The sequence below is a fragment of the Hypanus sabinus genome, chromosome 1 (genome assembly GCF_030144855.1).
Source record: "Hypanus sabinus isolate sHypSab1 chromosome 1, sHypSab1.hap1, whole genome shotgun sequence".
NCBI classification, from domain to species: Eukaryota; Metazoa; Chordata; class Chondrichthyes; order Myliobatiformes; family Dasyatidae; genus Hypanus; species Hypanus sabinus.
The window spans coordinates 92737637-92762182 of record NC_082706.1 but is presented as its reverse complement, the minus strand read 5'-3'; the positions used below and the strand labels follow the sequence as shown (position 1 = coordinate 92762182).

Here is a 24546-nt window from a genome sequence, read left to right as displayed (position 1 = left end):
CTTTTTCCTGCGGGCATACCCAGCAAATCTACAGAATAGTAACTGTAAACAAGATCAGTGAAAGAGCAAGTGCATAGAAGACAACAGACTGTTGAAATACAACTATAAATAAATCGCAAAAAACAACAAGAACATGAAGTAACAAGATAAAGTCCTTACAGTGAGATCTTTGGTTCTGAGAACATCTCAATAGATGAGTGTAGTTGTCCTCTTTTGTTCAAGAGCCTGATGGTTGAGGGGTAGTTACTATTCTTGAACATGGCTCGGGTGATGAGGATCTTTGATGATAGATGCTGCTTTCCAATGAAAGCGTTTCATGCATTTGAAGACCATAAGACAGAAGCAAAATTAGGCCATTTGGCCCCATTGAGTCTGCTCCACCATTTCATCATGGCTGATCCATTTTTCCCCTCAGCTCCAATCTCCTGCCTTCTCCCCCTATCCCTTCCTGTCCTGACCAATCAAGAATCTATCAACCTCTACCTTAAGTATACATACAGACTTAGCCTCCACTGCTGCCTGTTGCAAAGAATTCCACAGATACACCACTTTCTGGCTGAAGAAATTCCTCCTCATTTCCATTCTAAAAGGACGCTCCTCTATTCTGAGGCTGGGTCCTCTGGTCTTAGACTTTCCCACCATAGGAAACATCCTCTCCATATCCATTCCATCAAGGCCTGACACCATTCGAAAATTTTCAATTAGGCCACCCCTCATTCTTCTGAATTCCAGTGAATACAGGCCCAGAGCCATCAAATGCTCTTCATATGACAAGTCATTCAAAACTGGAATCATTTATGTGAACCTCCTTTGAACCCTCTCGAGTTCCAGCACATTCTTTCTAAGGGGCCCAAAACTGCTCACAATACCCCAAGTGAGGCCTCATCAGTGCTTTAGAAAGTCTCAATATTACATCCTTGCTTCTACATTCTAGTCCTCTTAAACATTACATTTGCCTTCCTTGCCACAGACTCAACCTGCTCAAGTTAACTCAAGTTAACCTTTAGGGAATCCTCCACAAGGACTCACTTTGCACCTCAGTTTTTTGTATTTTCGCAACATTTAGAAAATCGACAACCCTTTCACTTCTTCTACCAAACTGCATTACCATACACTTCCCAACATTGTATTTCAACCGCCACCTCTTTACCCATTCTCCTAATCTGCCTGAGTCTTTCTGTAGCCTCCCTACTTCTTTGAAACGAGCTGCCCCTCCAACTATCTTAATATCGTCTGCAAACATTGCAACAAAGCCATCAATTCCATCATCCAACATAAAAAACAAATCGGTCCCAACATAGACCCCTATGGAATATCACTAGTCACCGGCAGCCAGCCAGAAAGGACTCCCTTTATTCCCAGTCAAATCCCACCTCCACAACTCACAGATGGCACAAAGGTAATAGCACCACCTTGTACATGGGAAATGCAAGTTTCAACTTCACCTCGGGCATATCAACACTGCCTGCTGCTATCAGAGTGAAAATCATAGCTAAACTACTGACCGTCAATCAACAATCGAGGCTTCTCAGACTTAGTGATAAAATACCATCAGACAGCATGCTAGAAGCAGCCAATGAAGCACTACTCACAATTGCAACCTCCAACATAACTGAGACCAATAACCTGATATCTGCATCAGCAGCAGCAATCCTAGAAATGCTGGGCTACAAAATGAACTACAGTGGCAAGTGCTGTCGTAACCCCCTCTGGAGATGACGACTGGAAGCCAAGATGAAAATTACAAGGCAGAGGTCAGCAGACTTACTACACTGCAGAAAGGTATGAAGATAAAAGACTTATCTTGGCTACTAAGGAAGTACAAGGCTTGTCCATAGCCGAAGCCCTGGAAACTGCCAAGCAACAGTTAACAGCTCTGGCTACCAGACTGCAGAGGTACAAAGGATGCTGAGGCCAAGCGAATAAACACACTCTTCTGCAAACAACCAGTAAAAGTATTCACACTGTTCTTGAGTAACAACATGCCAATACCTAAACTAACCAAACAGCGACTGAGGAGTACTGAAAGAGTATATGGGAGAAAGAAGCATCACAGAACACCAGTGCCTACACATGAGCCTCTGCAATCTCCAAGAGGAAGAACCGGTCATCATCACAGCAGATGTCCAGCAATGGGTAGCAAGCATGAAGAACTGGACATCACCAGGGCCTGACATGAGCAAAGGCCACGGCAGGAAGAGCCATTGCACGGGATGTACCATCACCAGGTATCAGAGGTAGCTGACAATGGTGGGGCTGAGGCACAGGACAGAGGTGCTGCTCATGGCTGCACAAGAACAGGCCCTGACTACAAGAGCAATAGAAGCAGGGATCTATCACACCAGACAAGCCCCAAGATGCAGATCATGCAAGGACTCCACTGAAATCATCCAGCACATAGCAGTAGGGGGAAAGATGCAGGCAGGGACAGCATACACTGAACAGCACAACCAAGTTGCAGGAATTGTGTACAGAAACACCTGCGTTGAGTATGGATTGGACTCTCCCAAGTCCAAATGAAAACACCCATGAAGGTAGTGGAGAATGGAAGAGCACAGATCCTGTTGGGATTTTCAAATACAGACTGATAAGCAGGTACTGGCCAACCAACCAGACACATAGCCTGGACATAGAACAGAAGAAAGCATTGGTAATTGATGTGTCAATCCCGAATGACAGTAACATCAGGAAAAACGAATATGAGAAGCTAGAGAAATACCAGGGCTTGAAAGAGCAGATAGAAAGAATGTGGAAGGTTAAATCCAGAATAATCCCTGTGGTGATAGGAGCACTTGGAGCTGTGACATCTGGACTGGGAGAGTGGCTCCAACAAATCCCAGGAACAACAGCAGAGATCTCGGAGCAGAACAGCGCACTACTAGGTACAGCAGGGATATTGTGCTGAACCCTCAAGCTCCCAGGCCTCTGGTAGAGGAGACGAGACTGAGAGGAAAACGTGTGTGAGTGTGAGTGTTTTAAATTCAATAGATACAAAAAAAGTAGCAAGTTAGTGTTCATCGGTTAAATTTCCATTCAGGAATCTAATGGCAGAGGAAAAGAAGCTGTTCCTGAATCACCGAGTTTGCGCCTTTAGGCTTCTGTACCTCCTCCCTGATGGTAGCAATGAGAAGAGGCCATGCCCTGGGTGATAGGGGTCCTTAAAGGTAGATGCCACATTCTCTGAGGCATCACTCCTTGAAGATAGCCTGGATGCTATGAGACTAGTGCCCATGATGGAGCTGACCGAATTCACAACTTTCTTTTGATCCTGTGCAGCGCCCGTTCCCCACCCCCCCAAATACTGGAAAGTAACGAAGCCAGTTAAAATGCTGTCCACAGTACATCTGTAGAAATTTGGGAGAGTCTTTGGTGTCTTGAGAGTTTTCTCAAGCTCTTATGAAATCTTGCAGTTGTTCTGCTTTTTTTGTACCTGAATCAATATGCTGGGAGAAGGATAGATCCTCAGAGATGTTGACACCCAAGAAATTTAAATTGCTCACTCTTTCCACTTCTGATCACTCTATGACAGTGATGTCAAACTCAAGGCCCGCGGGCCATATCCAGCCCAGCGTACAATTATATCCGCGAGATCATTTTAGATAGATCTATTATTTTAAATATTAATGGCCCCGCGATATGAAGCCTATGATTGTAAGTTAATACCAATCATAAAAATAATGCTTGCTCAGCAGTCTTCTTCATAAGAAACGGAATATGTGAAGTGAAACACTTTGTAGTTATAGCAGAGACTGAGACACATGAGAACAGGCTGAAAAAACGGAGGCAATGAAAGCTGCGTTCGCAGGCGCCCGACTGATCCGGCCCGCATGAAGCTGCATTTTGCCCAATCCGGCCCGTGACCTAAAATGAGTTTGACACCCCTGCTCTATGAGGACTGATGTGTATTCACTAGTCTTACCCTTTAAGTCCACAATCAATTCGTTGGTCTTATTGATGTCAACTTCAAGGTTGCTGTTGTGACATCACTTAACTAACTGATACATTTTGGTCCTGTACACCTTCTCATCATCATTTGAAATTCTACCAACAATAGATGTGTTGTCAGCAAATTTATGAATGGCATTTGAGCTGTATCTAGCCATACAGTTATGGCTGTTGAAGGTGTACAGCAGTGGGCTAAACACACATCCTTGAGACGCACCACTGCTGATAATCAGTGAGGTGGAGATGTTACTTCAGATCCGTACAGATTTTGGTCTTCCATTGAGGAAATCAAGGATCCAGTTGCAGAGTGAGGTACAGAGGGCCAGGTTTTGGAGGTTTTTGATCAGAACTGTAGGAACGATTGTGTTAAACTCTGAGCTGTAGTCAATAAACAGCAGCCTGACACAGATAGTTGTATTGTCCAAGTGATCCAAGGACGTGTGAAAAGCCAGTGAGATCGCATCCACTGTTGACAGGCAAATTGCAGTAAGTCCAGATTCTTGCTGAGACAGGAGCTGATTCTAGCCATAAGTAAAGCACTTCATCATCGTAGATGTACAGGATGATGGTCATTACGGAAATCACCCTGTTCTTCTTGGGAACTGTTATGATTGTTGCCCTTTTGAAGCAGGTGGTAACTTCTGACTGTAGCAATAAGAGACTGAAAATATCTTTGCACGCGCCCACCAGTTGGTTGGCACAGGTTTTCCAGGTACCCCATCGGGATGTGTCGCCTTATAAGGGTACACCCTTTTAAAAGACAATCTGATGTCAGCCTCCAAGACAAAGATCACAGGGTCACCATGTTCTGCAGCGATCCTAATAGCTGGAGCTTTATTCTCCCTTTCATAGCGAGCATAAAAGGCATTGAGCTCATCTGGGAGTGAAACATCACAGCCACGAGCTTAGGTTTCACTTTGTAGGAAGTAATGGTCTGCGAACCCTGCCCTTGATATAGCCCTTCATAAGTCGCACCTGGCCTTGTTGTATCGTGCTGGATCATGAGAATTGTGTGCCACAAATTCTAGCACTCAGCAGTCTATGAATCTCCTAGTTCATCCACAGGTTTTGATTTGGGTATGTACAGTAGTTTTCGTAGGCTCACACTTACCCACACAGGTTTTAATGATGGTCAGTAGCAACTGTGGAGTCCTCATTCAAGCTCGAAGATGAATCCCTGAATACAGTCCATTCCACCAACTCAAGCACTCCTACGCCTCCTTTGTCCATACCTTCTTGTCCTCTCTACTGGTGCTGCAGTCTTTAGTCTCTGCCTATACTCGGAGAGTAGAAGTACAGCCAGGTGATCAGACCTTCCAAAGGGTGGGCATGGGATGGCACGGTGAGCAGTCTTGTTGGTGTTATAGCAGTGGTCCAGTGAGTTGGTTCCTCTGGTTCCACAAGTGATATATTGGTAATAGCTATTTAGAGACTTTTTCCAGCTGGCCTAGTTAAAATCCCCCAAAATGATGGGAAAGGCATCGGGATGTGCTTTCTCATGCCTGTTGATTACATTGCTCAGTTCACCTGTCTGACACGGCCCTGAGGTGGGAAGTATACCAAAATGATGGCTGAAAACTCCCACAGCAGATACAATGGATGACGCTTGATCATGAAAAGGAAATCTCTTTAGAACAGAGATGAGGAGAAATTTCTTCAGCCAGAATCTGTGAATCTGTGAAATTTATTGCCACAGGTGGCTGTGGAGGTCAAGTCATTGGGTATGTTTAAAGTGGAGGTTGATAAGTTCTTGATTAGTAAGAGCATTAGAAGTTATGGGGAGAAGGCAAGAGAATCGGGTTCAGAAGGATAATAAATCAGCCCTGAATGAATGGCAGAGCAGACACGATGGGCTGAATGGCTTAGCTCTGCTCCTATGTCTTAAGGCCTTATGGAAATTTGTTCTTTTCAATGTACAAACAAACATGTCTGCGGGATGGGGGAACAAGGGGTGGGCTGCAGAGGGGGAAGTGGCAAACAAACTCCTTCTTGCGGGCAGTAGCAGGAATTGAACCCAGGTTGCTGGCACTGTAAAGCGTTGTGCAAACTATTATGCTTCGGTACCATCCCACTAAGTTTTCATCACTTAGACCATAAGACATTGGTGCAGAATTAGGCCATTTGGTTAACCTCATAACTGAGGAAATTTGATGATCCTTCCAAATGTGTAACTTTCTCCTCAGCAGTGTTATCATATGTATTCTGAGGTTGTGCCCTCTGGTCCTAGACTCCCCCACTATAGAAAACATCCTCTCCACCTCCACTCAATATTCAAAAAGGTTTCAATGAGATTCCCTCCTCATTCTTCAAAATGTCAGTGAGTTTCAGCCAGAGCCATTAAACGCTCCTCATACATTAACTCTTTTATTCCAGGAACATTCTTATGACCCTCCTCTGGACCCTCTTCTATGCAGCACATCCTTTCTTAGCCAAAACTGCTCACAAGTGCAGTCTGACCAATGCCTTGTGAAACCTCAGCATTATATTCTTGCTTTTACATTCTAGTTCTTTTGAAATTACTGCTAACATTTTATTTGCTTTCCTTACCACTGACTCAACCTGCAAGTTAACCTTTAGGGAATTCTGCACAAGGACTCTGAAGTCCCATTGCACCTCTGATTTTGGGATTCACTCACCATTTAGAGATAGGATATATCATTATCCCTCCTACCAAACTACATGAACATATACTTACCTGCACTCTATTCCATCTGCCGCCTCCTGTCCACTCTCAACGTTCAAGTCCTTCTGCAGACACCCTTCTTCTTTAGCACTACCTGCCATTCCACCTATCTTTGTATCATCCATAAACCTGGCCACAAAATCATTCATTGCACCAACTAGATCATTAACATGTTACATGAGAAGTAGTGGACCCAATACTGATCCCTGCAACTAGGTAGACAAGAGATTCTACAGATGCAGGAAGTACAGAGAAACATGCACCAAACTGCATATCAGAACTGCAGGCCGGGCAGTATTTCCTGATGGGAATAAACAATCAATGTTTCGGGCTGAGACTCTCCCTCACCATCATTCAGACTTAAGGAGCTGAATGGCCTACTCTTGCTCTTGTTGCTTTTTATTATTTTTATATTCTAAAAAAGAGTATTGCATTAAAACCTTCAGACCACCACTTCAGTACCTTTCCCCGCAGAAATTCATCACTACTTTGTGCTTTGTGGAACATAGTCGGCCCTCCTTATCTGCGAGTTCCACACGCGTGAATTCAACCAACCGCGAATTGAGAAAACCCGGAAGTGCTCTTCCAGAACTCGTTGTTCGAGCATTGTTCACCTTGCATCTCGTTCATTCGCTACTTTGTTCCTATGAAAAAATGCTCTTAAAAAGCAATTACATGGTCAAAGCAATTCCTCAAAGGCTAAGAGGGAGCGTAAAGAGCTAACTCTCACCGAGAAAGTAGAAATATTAGATCTTTTGAAAAGTGGCATGTTGCTTTCTGATGTGGGCCGTAAGGTCGGTAAGAACGAATCGAGCAGTCACACAATAAAGCAGAAAGAAGCTGAAGTTCATGGAAGTGTTAGTGCTGCCCCTACAACGGCAAAAATGGCCTCTCTGGTTCATGATAAAGTGCTTATGCAGACCGAGAAAGCATTAAGTGTGTGGCTAAAGGACATGTCACAGAAGCATATCCCTGCCGATGGCCGAATTATATGTGAGAAAGCTCTTAGCCTCTATGAGCACTACTGTGACGGGGTTGATGACAGCGAGAGAGAAGAGTTTAAGGCTAGTAAGGGATGGCTGGCTGGCTATGTAAAGCGCTACAGCCTCAAGAATGTAAAGATCACGGGAGAATTGGCGTCTCGTTCATTCACTGCTTCTGTTGTGAGCAAGAGGGAGATGTACAGTTTTTTTTCTTGTCAGTATTCACTAAATAAGACAGTGTAACAACTATTTACATAGCATTTCCATTGTATTAGGTGTTATAAGTCTTGTAATCGAGAGATGATTAAAAGTTTTACTCGTTGTTTGATCATTGTTCACCTCACATCTCGTTCATTCGCAGCTTGTGTTGTGAACAAGAGGAACATGTACAGTTTTTTTTCTTGTCAGTATTCCCTAACTATTCACATAGCATTTACATTGTATTAGGTATTACAAGTAATCTAGAGATGATTTAAAGTATACGGGAGGATGTGCATAAGTTATATACAAATACTATACCATTTTATATAAGGGACTTGAGCAGCAGCATTTTCTGGTATCCATGGGAGGTCCCGGAACCAATCCCTCATGGATAAGGAGGGCCAACTGTACAGAATAACCAGTACAGCGCAGAAAGGGCCTTCAGCCGTGACTTCTATGCTGACCATGATGAAAGTTTAAACTATATACCTGCCTGCACATGGTCTATCCATATCGTTCCATGCCCTGCAAGTCCACGTGTCTGTCTATGTACTTGTTAAACACTGCCATCATATCTGCTGCCCCAACCACCCGGAATGTGTTTTCCAAGCACCTGTCCAAAACCTCCTGGAGAATTCTTCTCTCTCACCTCAGAACTGCATCCTCTGGTACACTTCCATCCCAGGAAAAAGACATTGTCTTCCTTCCCTGCAATTCAGGGGTATGGTATTGTAATAGTTAAGTTATTGGACAGCCACTACTGGTCTATGCTTCCACTGGCGTGAATCCAATGAATTTAACTTCTGAGTAATTTAAATTCAAGTAATGAAATAAATCTGGAATTTAAAAAGAATATGCTCTTCTCAGTAACAGTAATTATAAAGCTGCTGGATAATCACAAAACCCCAGCTGGTTCACTGATAGTGGGCCAAAGAAACCCATCACCTTTGCCTTTCTGGCCCATATGTGATTTCATACTCATCCATCAGGCTGACTCACAATTGTTTCCTCAGTCTGTAGGCAATTTAGGGATAGATAATTAACATAGCCATTGCCATCTTTCCCTTAAGAAGAATTAGAAAAAAAAATCCCACAGGCTTCAAACGTCTTAGTAAGATTCCAATAGCACTTATTTGGCATACATCAAAAAAATCCCACCACCCTCATCAACTTTTTCTGAATATCTAAAAATAAAATCCTCAAATCACTTAGATATACAGTCAGTAGCCACTTTATTAGGTACACCTGCTTGTTAATGCAAATATCTAATCTGTCAATCATGTGGCAGCAACTTAATGCATAAAGGCATGCAGATATGGTCAAGGTCAGACTTTAGAATGGACAGCAAATGAGATCTAAGTGACTTTGACTGTGAAATGATTGTTGGTGCCAGATGGGGTGGTTTGAGTATCTCAGAAACGACTGATCTCCTTGGATTTTCAGGCACAACAGTGTCTAGAGTTTATAGAGAATGGTGCAAAAAACCAAAAACATTCAGTGAGTGCAGTTCTGTGGGAGAAAACACCTTGTTAATGAGAGAGGTCAGGGGAGAAATGTCAGACTGGTTCAAGCTGACAGGAAGGTGACAGTGACTCAAATAACCACGCATTACAACAGTGCTGTGCTGTAGAGTGTCTCTGAATACACACACTTCGAATCTTGAAGCGGGTGGGCTCCAGCAGCAGAAGACCACACCAAGTTCCACTCCTGTACCTAATAAAGTGGCCACTGAGTGTAGTTTATTTACCCCCAACAAATCATATGGGCTCTCCTTGACCACCCTACATCACTTGGAATGAAAATTTAGTTCACCTTGATTATGGTCCTCAATAACTTTCATCATCCAGCTGGCCTATCATTTCCTGTTCTTTCCTCTCCCTCATTCCTGATTCAGCACTTCAATCTTTAGCAACACCCCCAAACTGTTCTCATATGAAATGAAGATGGAAGGATATTGCCAATTCCACTGCTTTTTCAAGTTCTCCTCCTATCTAAAAGTCTTGAATGCATTTTATTTGGACCAAGTGACTTATCAACTTTCTATAAATCTATTCATCCAACATTCATTCTCTCTATTACTACTTTAGTGTAAGACTCTTACTGTATGCTATTTTACTAGCTGTCTATCTAGTCGGCATCTGCCATGTGCAGTCCCCTATGATTTACTCTATCTACCCCAATTATCCTTGTCTGGATCTGAAAGGCTGATTATGTTGGCTCAGATAGCTCTCGTTCAAAATTCAAAGTAAATTTATTATTAAAATACATGTATGTTACAGTTATACTAGAGATTCATTTTCTTGTATGCACTTATGAAGCCAAAAAGTGCACCTCAAGAGACAACAGAGTCTCAAGTGATGTATTAAAGTCAGGCTGTTGGTTTTAAACAAACCCCGCCCACAAAATTCCACTGAGCCTTTGACAAACAATAAAGCCTCGCATCCTCCCCCAGCTTTGACCCCCTAAGAGTTGCCAGCTATTAAATCATTTAAATATGTTAAAAATATATTAATAATAAAGTTTTAAAATGTAAAGGTAGATCTGAAAACTTGAAAATATTGTTAAACAATAAAAACACCACTGCAAACACAAATAATGCAACTTTGCTTGGGATCCCATTTCCCTCCCTTGAAAGGTAGGCAGCTTATGGTTAGAAACGTGTAAATCTCAGCAAACTTTGCTTTGCCATTTGGATGTTCTGTCCAACAGCAGATCACAGCCTGGAAATTGCCCGCAGATCCAAAACCTAGCCAACACAATGCTAAATTCAAAGTGGAAGCCAAAATCTGCTTCCTTTCTGACGAAAAACTGTAAAGTATTTTATAATAAATTAGCCACATCCTTTGTCCCTAAATGAAGATTCCTCCTTGGATTCGTTTTAGTCCAAACTGTTCCATTAGCCAACCACACACTCTATTTTTATTCTGGGATTCAAATTAAAGTCAAATGTTAATATTCAATCTGTCCATTAAATATTTCAATCCTTCCTGTACTTAATGGAATATTACTTTTTTCAAAAAGCCATCATGACGTTTATTCTGAGCTACCAGTTGTTCTTTTGTTTTTTTTCTGGCAATCAGACCAAATTGAACATCTTCCCAAGAAAATATTCTGTGTGTAGATGAACCACAACTTCCATTTGTTTTTGTTTTAAAAATCGGCTCAATTATTCTGCTAACAAACCATCTACTGTGGACAACTACCCCACCAATCTGATTATAGATAAATCAACCAGGAGGAATATCATTCCTAAATCCACCCCTCAAGACCCGTATAAATCTTCTATGTTTGAAGGAGTTAAAGAAAATAACTAAAAATACAGCAGGCATGCTGGCTTCCTGGGCTCTTGGAAGAAGCGAGGACTCCGGAAGAGAACCCCAATATCTTAAAAGATCTAGCTCAAGATGTCATCAGATGTTCATGACAGGGGTGGGGGGGGGAGCATGGGATTGCAACATGCATGATTATTTTATCAAATGTGAATAAATTAACATTTCATTCAAAACCCCAGTTTACAAGCAATTTCAGTCAGGTACTCCACTTCCCCTAGCCTATTTCCCAGAAGTTGGTCCAAGATTACTCTGCTCCTTTCTTGTTTCCTGCAGCATCTGTGATAGCAGACATCCCACCCTCAGAAATACACGCCTCGCTGAATGCAACAATCCCCAGAAGATCAACACTTTAGAGTTTATTTCCTGATTTCTGATCTTCACCTCATGCTCCCAATCACACACTGTTTCCATTCAGGCTCAAGCTCTTCATCACGCACTCGTATTTCCTCTGGCTTGTGTTAGGACCACTGTTCTTTCTGTTACACTGTAGATCAGTGGATTCGGCTTGGTTACAAATCCAAAGCAGCACATGTACCAATTCTGTGTTAGTATTTCATGAGCAATAAACATGTTTTAGGAGCAGCTAACACGACAGATGTAACACTGCTGAAGTGCTTAATCAGTGGACCAATATATTCCCATTCTTGTGTCTGCCATACTATTTCAGGATGACTGGACTTTCAGTGTTCACTACAGAGTCACTTTATAAAAATGTTTAAATAAAGCAATAAAATAAGCCATTCATTGTGAAATAAAAAACTTCTATTTCAGTCTTGCTTAATTTAGATGCACGGACACAATCCTCTTTCTACCTACTGCGCTGTGGACACGCACCAACTAAAGATTTAGTAGTCAGCAATACAATTCATCAACAGCAGAATGCATTTAGTAGGGACATTGTTTCCTGGTTTGAGGAAATGAATCACTGTGAATATAAAACTGTTAGAGTGGGACGTAACCTCACTTTAAGTTCTTGATGAAAAATTACCACTTGCCTCATGTACTAGATTTGTTCCTAAGAACATATGCAGGATAAAGGCAGAGGGCATGACATTTCAAAATGACTTCATTCGATCTATATCACTACCTTAATTTTTCACAATAAAACAGCACTTTAGAAAACAAAAACACTGTATTAAAAGTGTCTCTGCCTCCTCTGTACTATTCATAACCTTCTATTTACCATATATGCTTCGTCTGTGTAGAGCAATGGCAAGTTTACTCAAATATTCATTAGTTCAAAGCCTTTCGTTCTTCTCTGGGGAACTTCAGCCTGCATAACTGATCCTGTTTCAGATTCATTCATTTAACACATGTACATTACATCAAAGCAAACTGTGAGATGTTTCATTTATCTTAACAACTAGCACAGCCAAGGATGTGCTGGGGGCAACCTTCAAGTCTGACCACACATTCCTGTGCCAATATAACATGTCCAAAATGTTTAGCAGAACAATACCATAACAGCAACAAAACAAAAATTCAAAAGAAGCCCTTTCCACACACACACACACACACACACACACACACACACACACACACACACACACACACACACACACACACACACACACACACACACACACACACACACACACACACACACACACACACACACACCTCCAACCCCAGGACAGTCCCTGACTCCTAGACTCACAGACATTGGGCCCAGACTCAGCGTTGCAGGCATCAAGCGGCTGACTTCAACCCAAGGGCTTTGACTATTCCGTCTCAGCTTCCAAGTCTGGTCTTCAATTTCGTTGACTTTCGGCCTTCGACCTCTGGTATTGACCACCTGACTCACCAACCATAGGACTTTGAACTCTGTGCCTTAAATTCAGGACTTGCACAGACCTCTGACCTGGAACTCGCCAGTTTGGGGGGGGGGGGGGGGAGGGGGAAGTGTCACCGATCCGTGTGCATCTCTGATCCTGGAACTCACCAACCAGAAGGTTCAACCAATGGTGTCACCGAGGTTCGGCCCCAGTGCGGAGTGAGAGATGCTGAAGCCGGTCGATATTTCACAGATTTTAATGCAAACAATATTAAAGGGGAAAAGAAAACAATAAACACTAGGCCAAACAGGGCCGTTGACTAAAACCCTGAAATGGAAAACGAAGCCTACACTGCGGCTGAAAAGAACAACTAAGAATAAAACGAACACCACTATTTGTCTGAATCAGTTGACTGGACAGTCCAATTTCTCAGGCAAGGCGGAATGCAGATAACAAAGTGTAGCTATGTCCAAGTCTCGACAAACACTACGATGGAATGAATGGAGTTAAATACTATCAAAATGAAATAATAATTAGTTGACACGTGCATATTCACAAGCACAATTGCCAAATCTGTAGTTGTGACAGGAACCCCCCCCCCCCCCCCCCCAGGCACAGCCCCTGATGCGCCACAAATGAGGGACTTGTCCAAGATGTCCTTCAGTGATGCTGGTAGATAAGTGCCATGGTGTGCACTGCCAATATCGGAGCCAAAGACTTCCAAGTAGAGACAGAAACAAGAGCTTATACAGAGGTAACTCGACCAAGTGATACCATGTGATAAATCATCCTCAAAATGAGGACCCTCTGATTGGAGCTAATCCCGCATCTGCATCAAGAATAAAACTAACACAGAATCTGAACTTATCAAAATAAATTTAAACTTAAACAGAAAGCACTAGGAAACTGCATTACAAACAGCAAGTCGTTTGAGAAAAATACAAGGAATCATTAACAACTGTTAAGCAACAGTTAACTAGTACAGGTGCTCCAAAACCCTCGGAACCCAAATGCTCCCTGATGCCCTGCGCAGGCCTGAAAAAGTCACTACAAGAGCCCCCTCCTTATAGCTTGCACTTGATGGCTCAGGACGACCTGAAAATGACAGATCCAGGAATGACTCCAGAGACCTGGGGATCTTGAGAGGGAGGGAGACTCGGGGATCCAGAGAGACTGAGAGACCGGGGAATCCCCAGACACCTCGGAACCCCAACAGACTGAGAGACCGGGCAATCCTGAGAGACTGGGAACCCCAACAGACTGAGATCAAGAAAACTCGGGTGGGGCTGCGAGAGGCTTGGGAGTCCTCGAGATGGGGAGGACATTGAAAAGCCCTAAACGCATTAAACCTTGGAAACAATCAGAAAAAGAAAACCCTGGGAACATTGAGAAAAGTCCTTGGGAAACCTTGAAACCTAGAGAAGGAACCTTTTCAAATTTTGTTCACAGTGTTTTATCTTTCACAATTTTTTTTCCAGAGACAATTAAGATATACTCTCAATTTTACAAATCAAGACAGCACAGACAGGTTTCTTTCATCACTAAACTAGGTGGTTCTCTGTAGATCTGTTTAATTTGCTACATGAAAGTTCAATTTTCCCAGTCTGTACCATGACTTTCTTCAAGGGGTTAAAAATATTCTTGATAGGGTTACTTTATTTGTGCCTTAGCACACTCCAGCCAGAGATCAGTTTTTGGAGTAGGGCTCTTCCAGAATTTACACCATTGACTTGAATGATGATTTGCTGAATCAATTGATAAGCTTGTTGGAAGTGCTCATTTGTTCCACAGACCTGAGTCATGGGACCACAAAGCTGAAAACCTGGGTATTTGTGACTGGAAAACCTTGGAATGGATACCAGAGAAACTCAATGTTGACTAGAGAAGCTTGATATGTAGACTCGGGATTCTCGGAATGTAGAATCAGCACATACACTGAGAATAGAAGGCACCATCTCCTCAAGCCACCAATGTCAAAACGTCACTGTTCAAACTTCGCTGGGTCCATTACTTGGCAGGATCCTTCTGTCACGCTGGAGACAGAAGTAAGAGTTCATACATAGGAATTCCAACAGAACATTGTTGCTGCGACAAATCACTCTGACCAATGAATCTCATGGCCAAGATCAGCTGCTCTCTCTCCGCTCGGTCCATCTTTGCATGATCGAGACTTGCTGTCACCCGATATAGATGTGGCCCAATTGCAGAGTGAGAGACACTGAAGCGGGTGGATAATTCACAGACTTTAATGCGAACAGTGTTAAAGGGAAAGAAAACAATAAATGCTAGGCCAAACAGGGCCGTTGACTAAAACACTCAAATGGAAAACGAAGCCTAAACTGCGGCTGAAAAGAACTAAAAATAAAATGAGTACCGCTAATCTTCAGAGGTAGGTGACTCGACAGTCCAATTACTCAGGCAAAGCGGAATGCAGATAACAGAGTGTAGCTATGTTCATGTCCAAGTCTCGACAAGTACTACAATGGAATGAGCGGAGTTAAATACTATCACAATGAAATGACAATTAACTGACACGTGCAAATTCATGAGCGCAATTTCCGATTCTGCTGTGCTGCCGAATCCATGGTCATGACAAATGGTCTTTGACTTCTGGAATCACTGATTTCCATAACTGTTCACCCATGTCATCAACGCTAAACATACTAATAAACAGCAGCGATGTCTCCCATGCTCCCCTTCATGGCTGACCTCTTGTACCTCACCCCATTTTCCCCAATTCCCTGATGCTCGTAAGTCCAAAAAAAACACATTATCTTCATCAATATTCAGGCATTGAATATCCACAGAACCTTAATGATATACAATCCTCTGCTTAAAGAAATTTTCCCTTTCCTCGTGCTTAAGTGGGCAATCCCTATTAAACCACAGAACCATAGAACACTATGGCACAGTACAGGCCCTTCAGCCCTCCATGTTGTGCCGACCCATATAACCCTTAAAAAAAGTACTAAATGCACACTACCCCATAACCCTCCATTTTTCTTTCATCCATGTGCCTGTCCAAGAGGCTCTTAAATACCCCTAATGTTTTAGCCTCCACCACCATCCCTGGCAAGTCACTCCAGGCACTCACAACCCTAGGTGTAAAAAATTACCCCTGATGTCTCCCCTAAACTTCCCTCCCATACTTTTGAACCTATGCCTCTGGTGTATTCTGAGAAAATATTTCTCAATTCTGGGCTCTCCACTGAGAAGAAATAACTTCATGGCATCTAATTCTTTCAAGGAAGAATCACTTACATCTATTGAGATACAGTACTTGTAAAGCTCAAGGATTTTTGTATATTCTTCCTTCCTACACACTTACGGAGGATTTTATAATTATTACTTACCATCATAATAGACTTCAACTATAGTTTAAATAGATTTAATCATTGTATCCCTACTCAAGCAAGCAAAAACCTTCCTGGTTAACAAAGAATCCATCCATTCCCTCAGCAAAATTATTACTTGAACCAAATGGCCAACATTTTGTTGGTTTGGTTGTAGCAGCAGAGACATGCAGTGATATCATTATTCATAGCAGGAAGTCACAGTGTAAACATATATTCACAAAATGCTCCATTCTGCATCAATCTTCTAATGAACTACCATAGATGTTGGTGCAGCATTAGCAGTAGAATGCTAATTCTGCAGACACTTCTTGGGATGTTATATGGAACTTTGTACCCATGAGGAACCACGCAGCCACAAAGTACCAACAGCAAGATGTAGTGTGGAAAAGGATCAAAAATGTATCCTTGCTTAAAAGTTTGCCAAAGCAATATTCTGGAGCTTTAGTGCTGGGTAAAATTTAACAAAACACCACTTATCATCTGATGTTAAACATGCAGAGATTATATAGGATTTGGAAAAGTACTTACAGGCATACCATTGGTTCCTGATTTTCCTGGCTTGCCACGTTCTCCCTTTTCACCCTAGTAACAGATCAAACAATTGGCCTGAATACATCAAACCTTATTACCAAAACGTTCCTTCATCCTTGTTACTCAATATAGGTAGTACAGGATCAGAAGCCAGAGGGTTAAAATCAAAGCTATATTTTCCTTGAATGCATGCCTCTAAAAATAAAAGAACTTTTGAGGAATTTCCCACTTAGTTTCTTGCCTGCCTTAGATTAAAATGTCTGGTTGTTTTTATTGGAAGTCTAAATCTGATGCTGACTTTCCTGCCACCTACTACAATCTGTGCCAGTTCTACAAGATCTCCTTCTGAAAGGTTAAATCAGGCAGAAGAATAGGGCTATACTTCCTTTATCACACAGTGTGTGGTCATTGAATGTAATCCATTCATTCTATTTCCTCATGTTCCTGTCATCTCTCCTTTCTCATGTGCCCAATTAACACTTCTTTGAGGGTTAAGGTTCAAAGTTTCATCACGCTCTGGTACAGCATTTCCAATGCACAGGATGCAGGAAGCTGCACAGAACAGTGGTCTCTGCCTAATACATATTGGCACCTCCTTGCTATTGGTAGTATCTACAGGAGATCCTGCCACAAAGACCCCAGTACCAAGGCAATGCCATATTTTTGCAGCTACCATCGGGGAAGAGGTACAGAAATCAGAAGTCCCACACCATCTGATTCAATAACAGGTTCTTCCTTTCAACTAACCAACAAATCCATAATCAGTACAGTTTAGCAACACTGTGATCACTTTGCACTAAAATGGATTTTTATTTGTTCTGTCGGATATTAATTGGGGTGGATCTTACACAGGGATCAGTAGGTCAATAAGGAGTGCAGTAGAACAAAGGGATCTGGGAATACAGGTCCATAATTCATTGAAAGTGGTGCCACAGGTGAATAGGTAAAAAAAACTTTTGGCACATTGGCCTTTGAATATCTAAGTATTAAGTACAAGAGTTGGGATGAAATGCTGAAGTAATACAAGACACTGGTGAGGCCTAATTTGGAGTATTGTGCAGTTCTGGTCACCTTTCTGCAGGAAAGTTGCAAGTAAGGTTGAAAGAATACAGAGAAAATTTACAAGGATATTATCGGAACTGGAGGATGTGAGTTGTAAGGAAAGACCGAATAGGTTATAACTTTATTCTCTGGAACATAGAAGATTAAAGGGAGATTTGGTAGAGGTATACAAAAATTATAAAGGGCATAGATAGGGTAAACGCAAGCAGGGTTTTTCCACTGAGGTTGGGTGAGACTACAGCTAGAGGTCATAGGTTCGGGGTGAAAGAATTAAATATTTAAAGGGAACATGAGGTGAAACTTCTTCACTCAGAAGGTGGGAGAGTGTGGTACGAGCTGCCAGCACAAGCAGTGGATGCGACTTCGATTTCAATGTTTAAGAGAAGTTTGGATAGATACATAGATAGGAATGGGTATGCAGGGCTATAGTCCAGGAGCAACTCAATGGAACTAGGCAGTTTAAATGTTTTGGCAGGGTCTAGATGGGCTGAAGGGTCTGTTTTGTGCTGTAGTTTTCAATGACTATGACTCTGTATTACGAGTCTGTGAAGCTGCTACAAATATTTTTTTCCCATTGCACCTGCACAAACCTGTACTTGTGCACATGACGATAACCTCTATAAACCTGGAGATGGTCTGTACTCCCATTACAAATAAGAATGCTCTCTCCCAGCATGCACTACCTTGTGTGGCAAGATTTTCCACAGAACACATTGATAAAACCATAAATTCAGCCAAATTTACATCTCAATACACAAGGAATGAGTAATCAGACGTGGATGCAAGTGACAACTGTGAACCTACTTTCAGTCCTTGTTGACCAGGAATACCAGGTGGACCTGCTGGACACTCACAAACTGTCTTGGGAGCCGTTCTCTCAGGTGGACACTAATCAAAAATTCAAAGAAAGAGTTCTTAGCCTAAACACATCTTATGCAAGCACGAAAACTACCATTTAAAATTGTTTTAAACTTAATTTTCATACTTCCTAAAGCACATTGAAAATGTACTCACCCTCTCATCATCCTAAATAAAAGGAAACAGAAGAAAATTTAGTACTGTGGTTAGAGATTTAAAGCAGCTGATATAATAGTGACAACCACACCTCTAAAATATCCAATTGCTACATGATATTCTGAAGTCAAGATTTCCTCAAAAATATTTATATGCTAATGATGATCTGAAAAACCTGAAATCATCAATTTTATGGAGCCATTTTTGAAAAATAATTTATTTACCATGAAAGCATTTTTTTTGTTAGGAATTTGAGGTCCTGAATAGTGGGAAGTTCACATCCACAGATGTGCTGGGCTGTCTCTGTAGAGCCCTGTGATTGAGGTAAGTACAGTTCCCATACCAAGCAGCGATACAGCCAGTCAAGATGCTCCCAGTTGTGCCCCTGTAGAAAAGATTTGGGCACCTATGCTGAATTTCTTCAACCATCTGAGGTGAACGAGGCTCTGTTGTGCTTTTTTTTTTACCACTTAGCCAGTACGTACAGACCGAGTGAGGTCCTTGGTGATGTTTATGCCGAGAGGAACTTGGAAATCCCTTCTATGCAAAACATTTTCTCTCCCCCACCCCCACCTCCTGCCCCTAATTGGGCAGAAGCTACAAAACCCTGAAAAGCACGTGCCACCAGGCAGCTTCTATAGTGCTGTTATAAGACTGCACCTCTTGTACCTTATGATGAAATCATGACATGACCTCAATCTACCTCATTGTGGCGTTCCACCTTGTTGGCCTTCACTGTGCTTTCTCTACAACACTATATTCTGCATTGTTATCACTTTTTCCTTGCACTACTTCAATGTACTGATGCAGCGAAATGATCTGTATGGATGGCATGGAAGACAGTTTTCACTGTACCTCGGTCCACGTCACAGTAACAAACTAATTACTAACTATCAACAGCAGAGCTTGCTATGAGAATCTTATAAGGACAGAATAATATCCAGCAAAGAGAATAAAGAGGGTCACATCTTACGACTATCTGTTGCTGCGGGCTTTAACAGGAAATTGGATGAGAGATGAAATGGGTAACCAGCTATGAGGAAAAACCATGCAGCCCTTTGAGGATGTGTTGCTTAGATTATCTCTCCTGTCGTGACATTTGAATGTAATTTGCAAAGCTTCATTATTTCCCTTTAATGACTTTAAGGTAAGGTAATATTTTTTATTGTAAAATAAATTTTATTGTAAACATCACACTGAGTGAAGATGTTCCCATGACTTTTATTCTAAATTTACCTCTCTAATAGACAGGTGTCACCTGGCTCTTTTGCCTTGGCTTAATGGAAGCAATAAATTTTGGTTACCATTCCAACAATAATTACAGAAGGATTTAAATGAGAATTTGGTCATCAATGAGCAAATCAACTTGGTTTATCATTGGTGCAATTTATCCCCCTATCTATTCTCATGAAATAAGCCACCTCTAATCCTGCAGGCTCTTCTATCAATTTCATTATTCTTTTACATGTAGGAATAATCCAATATCTTTGAGTATTTGTTTTTCTCTCCAAATAAGATCATAACTATTGTAGACATATATTCTCACTTAGATTATTTCTGTGATCTTGCATTCAATTGTTCTGGCTGAATACCCTAGCTTTCTAATAATTCATTTCAAGTAATTGACCAGATATGAATTTCATTTTCAGGTTTCCTGTGCTTACAAAACCTCATAACGTATCTAATTCAAAACTTCATCAGCAAATTGGACTAATTTGGAACCAACTTTAATTTCCTCATAACCTCTGGGAATTGGAAATAGTAGCAATGAATATGAGCTAGTTTTCAAACTTCACGACATACGTCGGTGATATTAAACCCGAGTCTGATTCTCAGTCTAACCATTTTGTTTAACCGCTCCCATTCCTGCAAATTTTAGTTTAATTACAAAGAAAATCAGGTAGAATTTCCAAAGATGCTTCTGGCAATCAAAATAAGTAACATTGTAGGTATATATAAAAACATTTTAAGAAATCATGGGCCAGCTTTTGCAATAGGTACTATCACACTCCATCCAAACTGCCCATGCACTTGTCAACAGTTATTCCAATGCCATTCATAAAGGCCTCTGACAGTCCCTAAACTCCCACTGAATCCAATGTTCATTAATCAATTCCTATTTCACACAGCTTACTGTCTTCCCAACTTTCCTTCACTGACCTTTAATGTTCTCAAACTTAGAATTCCAGCCCTTGAATTTAATTTTATTCACTGTTTCTCTTCCACAATCTTCATAAACTCTGGCTTTCTCTCATTAAACACAAAGTACACTGCAGATGCTGTGGTCAAATCAAGATATACAAACAAGCTGGATGAACTCAGCAGGTCGGGCAGTATCCATTGACTGCTCCTTTCAACAGATGCTGCCCGACCTACTGAGTACATCCAGCTTGTTTGTACGTGTTGTCTTTCTCTCATTGCTTGCTCTGTCTTCTGCTGCCAAGTTGCATGGTCCATAATTCCCTCCTTAAAACTTGATGCCTCTACACCTGCTCCCTTTATGCCATTTCTTCAAGTTTTTGGTGGAATCTCTCTTTTGACAGTGTCAACTCCATCTCAACTCACTGACAGACCTTCGGATGTTTTTCCATGTTAAAAATAAACACTGTTAGCTTTTTTTTCCATTTGAAGAACATCAGACAGAGGAACAAAATTAAGTCATTTGGCTCATCTGGTCTGCTCCACTCCACTCTATCTACAGCTTTCAATAGTCGGTAAGTTTTAATAAGATCCCACCCCCCCCCCCCCCCATTTTCCTAAACTTCAATGAGTACAGGCCCAGAGTCATCAAATTCTCCTCATGTTAACCCTTCATTCCAAGAATCATTCTCGTGAGCCTCCTCTGGCCTCTCTCCAAAGCCCACCAGGATTGGACTCACCAGCCCAGTTAAATTTTTTTTTGGGTTAGTCATAGAACCTAAATACTAGCTACAAGTTAAAAGAAGAGATGGAAAAATGCAAAGCAAATTTTAAGTTTTCAAAAGATGTTTACTTGTTACCCATGATTTATTTTTCATTCTTGTGTCAACCGGGAATTTTTATCTTTACCACCTTATTTCACCTGAAATTTCTCTACAATCAGGAAGTGGCATTGTAAAGATCTGCCATTTGTGAAATGTTTTAATTGGCTGATAAAGAACGCAATTGCAACATCCTCTAATTGTTATCCAAGTTCAACTGGGGTCCATTATCAAATGCTACACAGTCTTTGGTCTTTATTCAATGAGTTGGCCCCTTTAAAAAAACAACTGGATTGTGCTTTTCTGGTTACAAGTGCAAAATACTGTTAACATAAAGCTGTTATGGATCATTTGATGGTCAATCACTCGTAATTCTGGTTTCAGCTTTTTCTGTTTGAACAATACTGGTGCAATTATATTTCAGTTAAATGGCACCACAATTGCATTGACAAAGACCAAATTAAATAAAAGGATCCTTTAACAGTTTACCTGTTAGTTTGTTTTAATTATACGTTTGCCTGCAAAATGCTTACCACCAAAATGAGGATCATCTTAAATTGAACACCTGTGTACCTCGGAGGAGATGACAGAAACTTCTGAATATTCTTAAGCCTTGATATTAGGCTAACTTAACAACTGCACAACTGTAATAAATAACTAAATTTCTGGAAGAACATTTGCTCTTGGCTGCTGAATGCTCAACATTTGTGTTATTTGGCCACCCTTATTTTTTTTAATCTTTTGCATAATGCAGTCTGTTGAAATGAATGATGAACTGATGATGAACACATCTGCTCACACTTAGTGATAAAAGAAAACAATTTTCTCACGTCATTTGTTTAATTTTTGATCTTTTGTCTAGGATATAATTTTTGTTTAGTGATTGTAGATCAGGTAGATAGGGTAGTTAAGAAAGCTTATGGGGTGTTAGTTTTCATAAGTCGAGGGATAGAGTTTAAGAGACGCAAAGTAATGATACAGCTCTATAAAACTCTAGTTAGGCCACACTTGGAGTACTGTGTCCAGTTCTGGTCACCTCAGTATAGGAAGGATGTGGAAGCATTGGAAAGGGTACAGAGGAGATATACCAGGATGCTGCCTTGTTTAGAGAGTATGCATTATGATCAGAGATTAAGGGAGCTAGGGCTTTACTCTTTGGAGAGAAGGAGGATGAGAAGAGACATGATAGAGGTGTACAAGATATTAAGAGGAATAGACAGAGTGGACAGCCAGCGCCTCTTCCCCAGGGCACCACTGCTCAGTACAAGAGGACATGGCTTTAAGTTAAGGGGAGGGAAGTTCAAGGGGAATATTAGAGGAAGGTTTTTCACTCAGAGAGTGGTTGGTGCATGGAATGCACTGCCTGAGTCAGTGGTGGAGGCAGACACACTAGTGAAATTTAAGAGACTACTAGACAAGAATATGGAGGAGTTTAAGGTGGGGGGTTATATGGGCGGCAGGGTTTGAGGGTCGACACAACATTGTGGGCCGAAGGGCCTGTAATGTGCTGTACTATTTTATGTTCTATGTTCTATTGTGGCTAAAACTATTGAGGGTCTGACAGACTAAAAAATACCTTGGAAGCTTAACCACAGTCATCTATAAACAATCATCTATAAACAATTTATGCTTAGAGGTCTGTTCAAACATTGTAAGAAATTAACCAAGTTAAACTGTCATTCTTTCATGCATTTCCCTGTATAAACAAAACTTGTCCTTAAATGCACATCCTCTAGTACTGAGACTTTCCTTAAAGTCCTGTATCACCTGCCTTCTCTTTTTTATTCACCAACTCAGAGACAGGGTGAAGATCAGGTAAAAGGGAAATCATTGAAAGGGAAAAAAGCAGAACATGTTAATTCCCCTACAGAAGCTGCAAAGACATATGGCTTTCAGTCATATAGTTTCGGTCCACTATAGCTTCAATCTGGGTTACAGACTGGCCCCTTGGCACAAATTGCGGACGAACTTTTTAGACCTGTTAACAAGATGTTAACTCGTCACAGCAAGTAAATCCTGTTATAACATTGGCCAAATTTTCACTAGGAGGTGAAAATAATCAATGCAAGAAAAGGTGAAATGTTTCAGATTAATGTACAAAAACTGAAATCAAATTATTTAAGTCACATCTACGGTTAAGAGTAAAAAAATTGCCTTTATTTCAGTTTGTCTTCAAAGTCATAGCTTTGAAAATAATCTTGCTCTGTTATTTTAACATAAAATAGACAGAATAAAGTCTGTATGATAACTGGAAGGTTAGATGTTCACCTGCAGTCATCACATGACATATACCTCTCCAACATGTTCCCAAGCTAACATCTTGTAATCAGGACACCAAGTGGATCAATTCATTGTAACTTTAAAGCAACTCTCCTTCAAAAAAAAATTTCTGCAGAATTATTAGTCACAAAATTTTCAATATTGGAAAATCAGCTTGACAGACTGCTTCAGCTTGTATCCAAGGCCTAGGCACTCTGTTTACTCACCACAGAAGGGATCTCACATGCTGTCTCCCGATCACTTTGCTCTGGGTCACAGTAGAGTCTAAGCTTCTGTATTTCTATCTGGTTAATAAAAGTTACAGAGAACATCATCATGAACCAAACAAGTGAAGAGCACTCACCAATGAAAATGGCTTCTGCAGTTCAAATGCCAGAGACTCGCTTAAGGATGTTATGGTTTGGGAAAATAGAATGCACTGCCA

The 24546-nt window shown here is 41.2% G+C and overlaps 1 protein-coding gene across 2 annotated transcripts in view; it reads right to left on the bottom strand.

Moving 5' to 3' along the window:
• The window catches only part of LOC132395550 (collagen alpha-1(XXI) chain-like), a 210471-nt gene that overhangs the window by 123982 nt on the left and 61943 nt on the right, over positions 1-24546 (bottom strand). For both annotated transcript variants that reach the window (XM_059972345.1, XM_059972338.1), the window contains exons 7-9: positions 24329-24406; positions 18673-18756; positions 16804-16857 (exon numbers count right to left, since the gene is read on the bottom strand). In XM_059972345.1, the coding sequence (XP_059828328.1) occupies positions 16804-16857; positions 18673-18756; positions 24329-24406 (216 nt within the window). The remainder of the gene's footprint in view (positions 1-16803; positions 16858-18672; positions 18757-24328; positions 24407-24546) is intronic.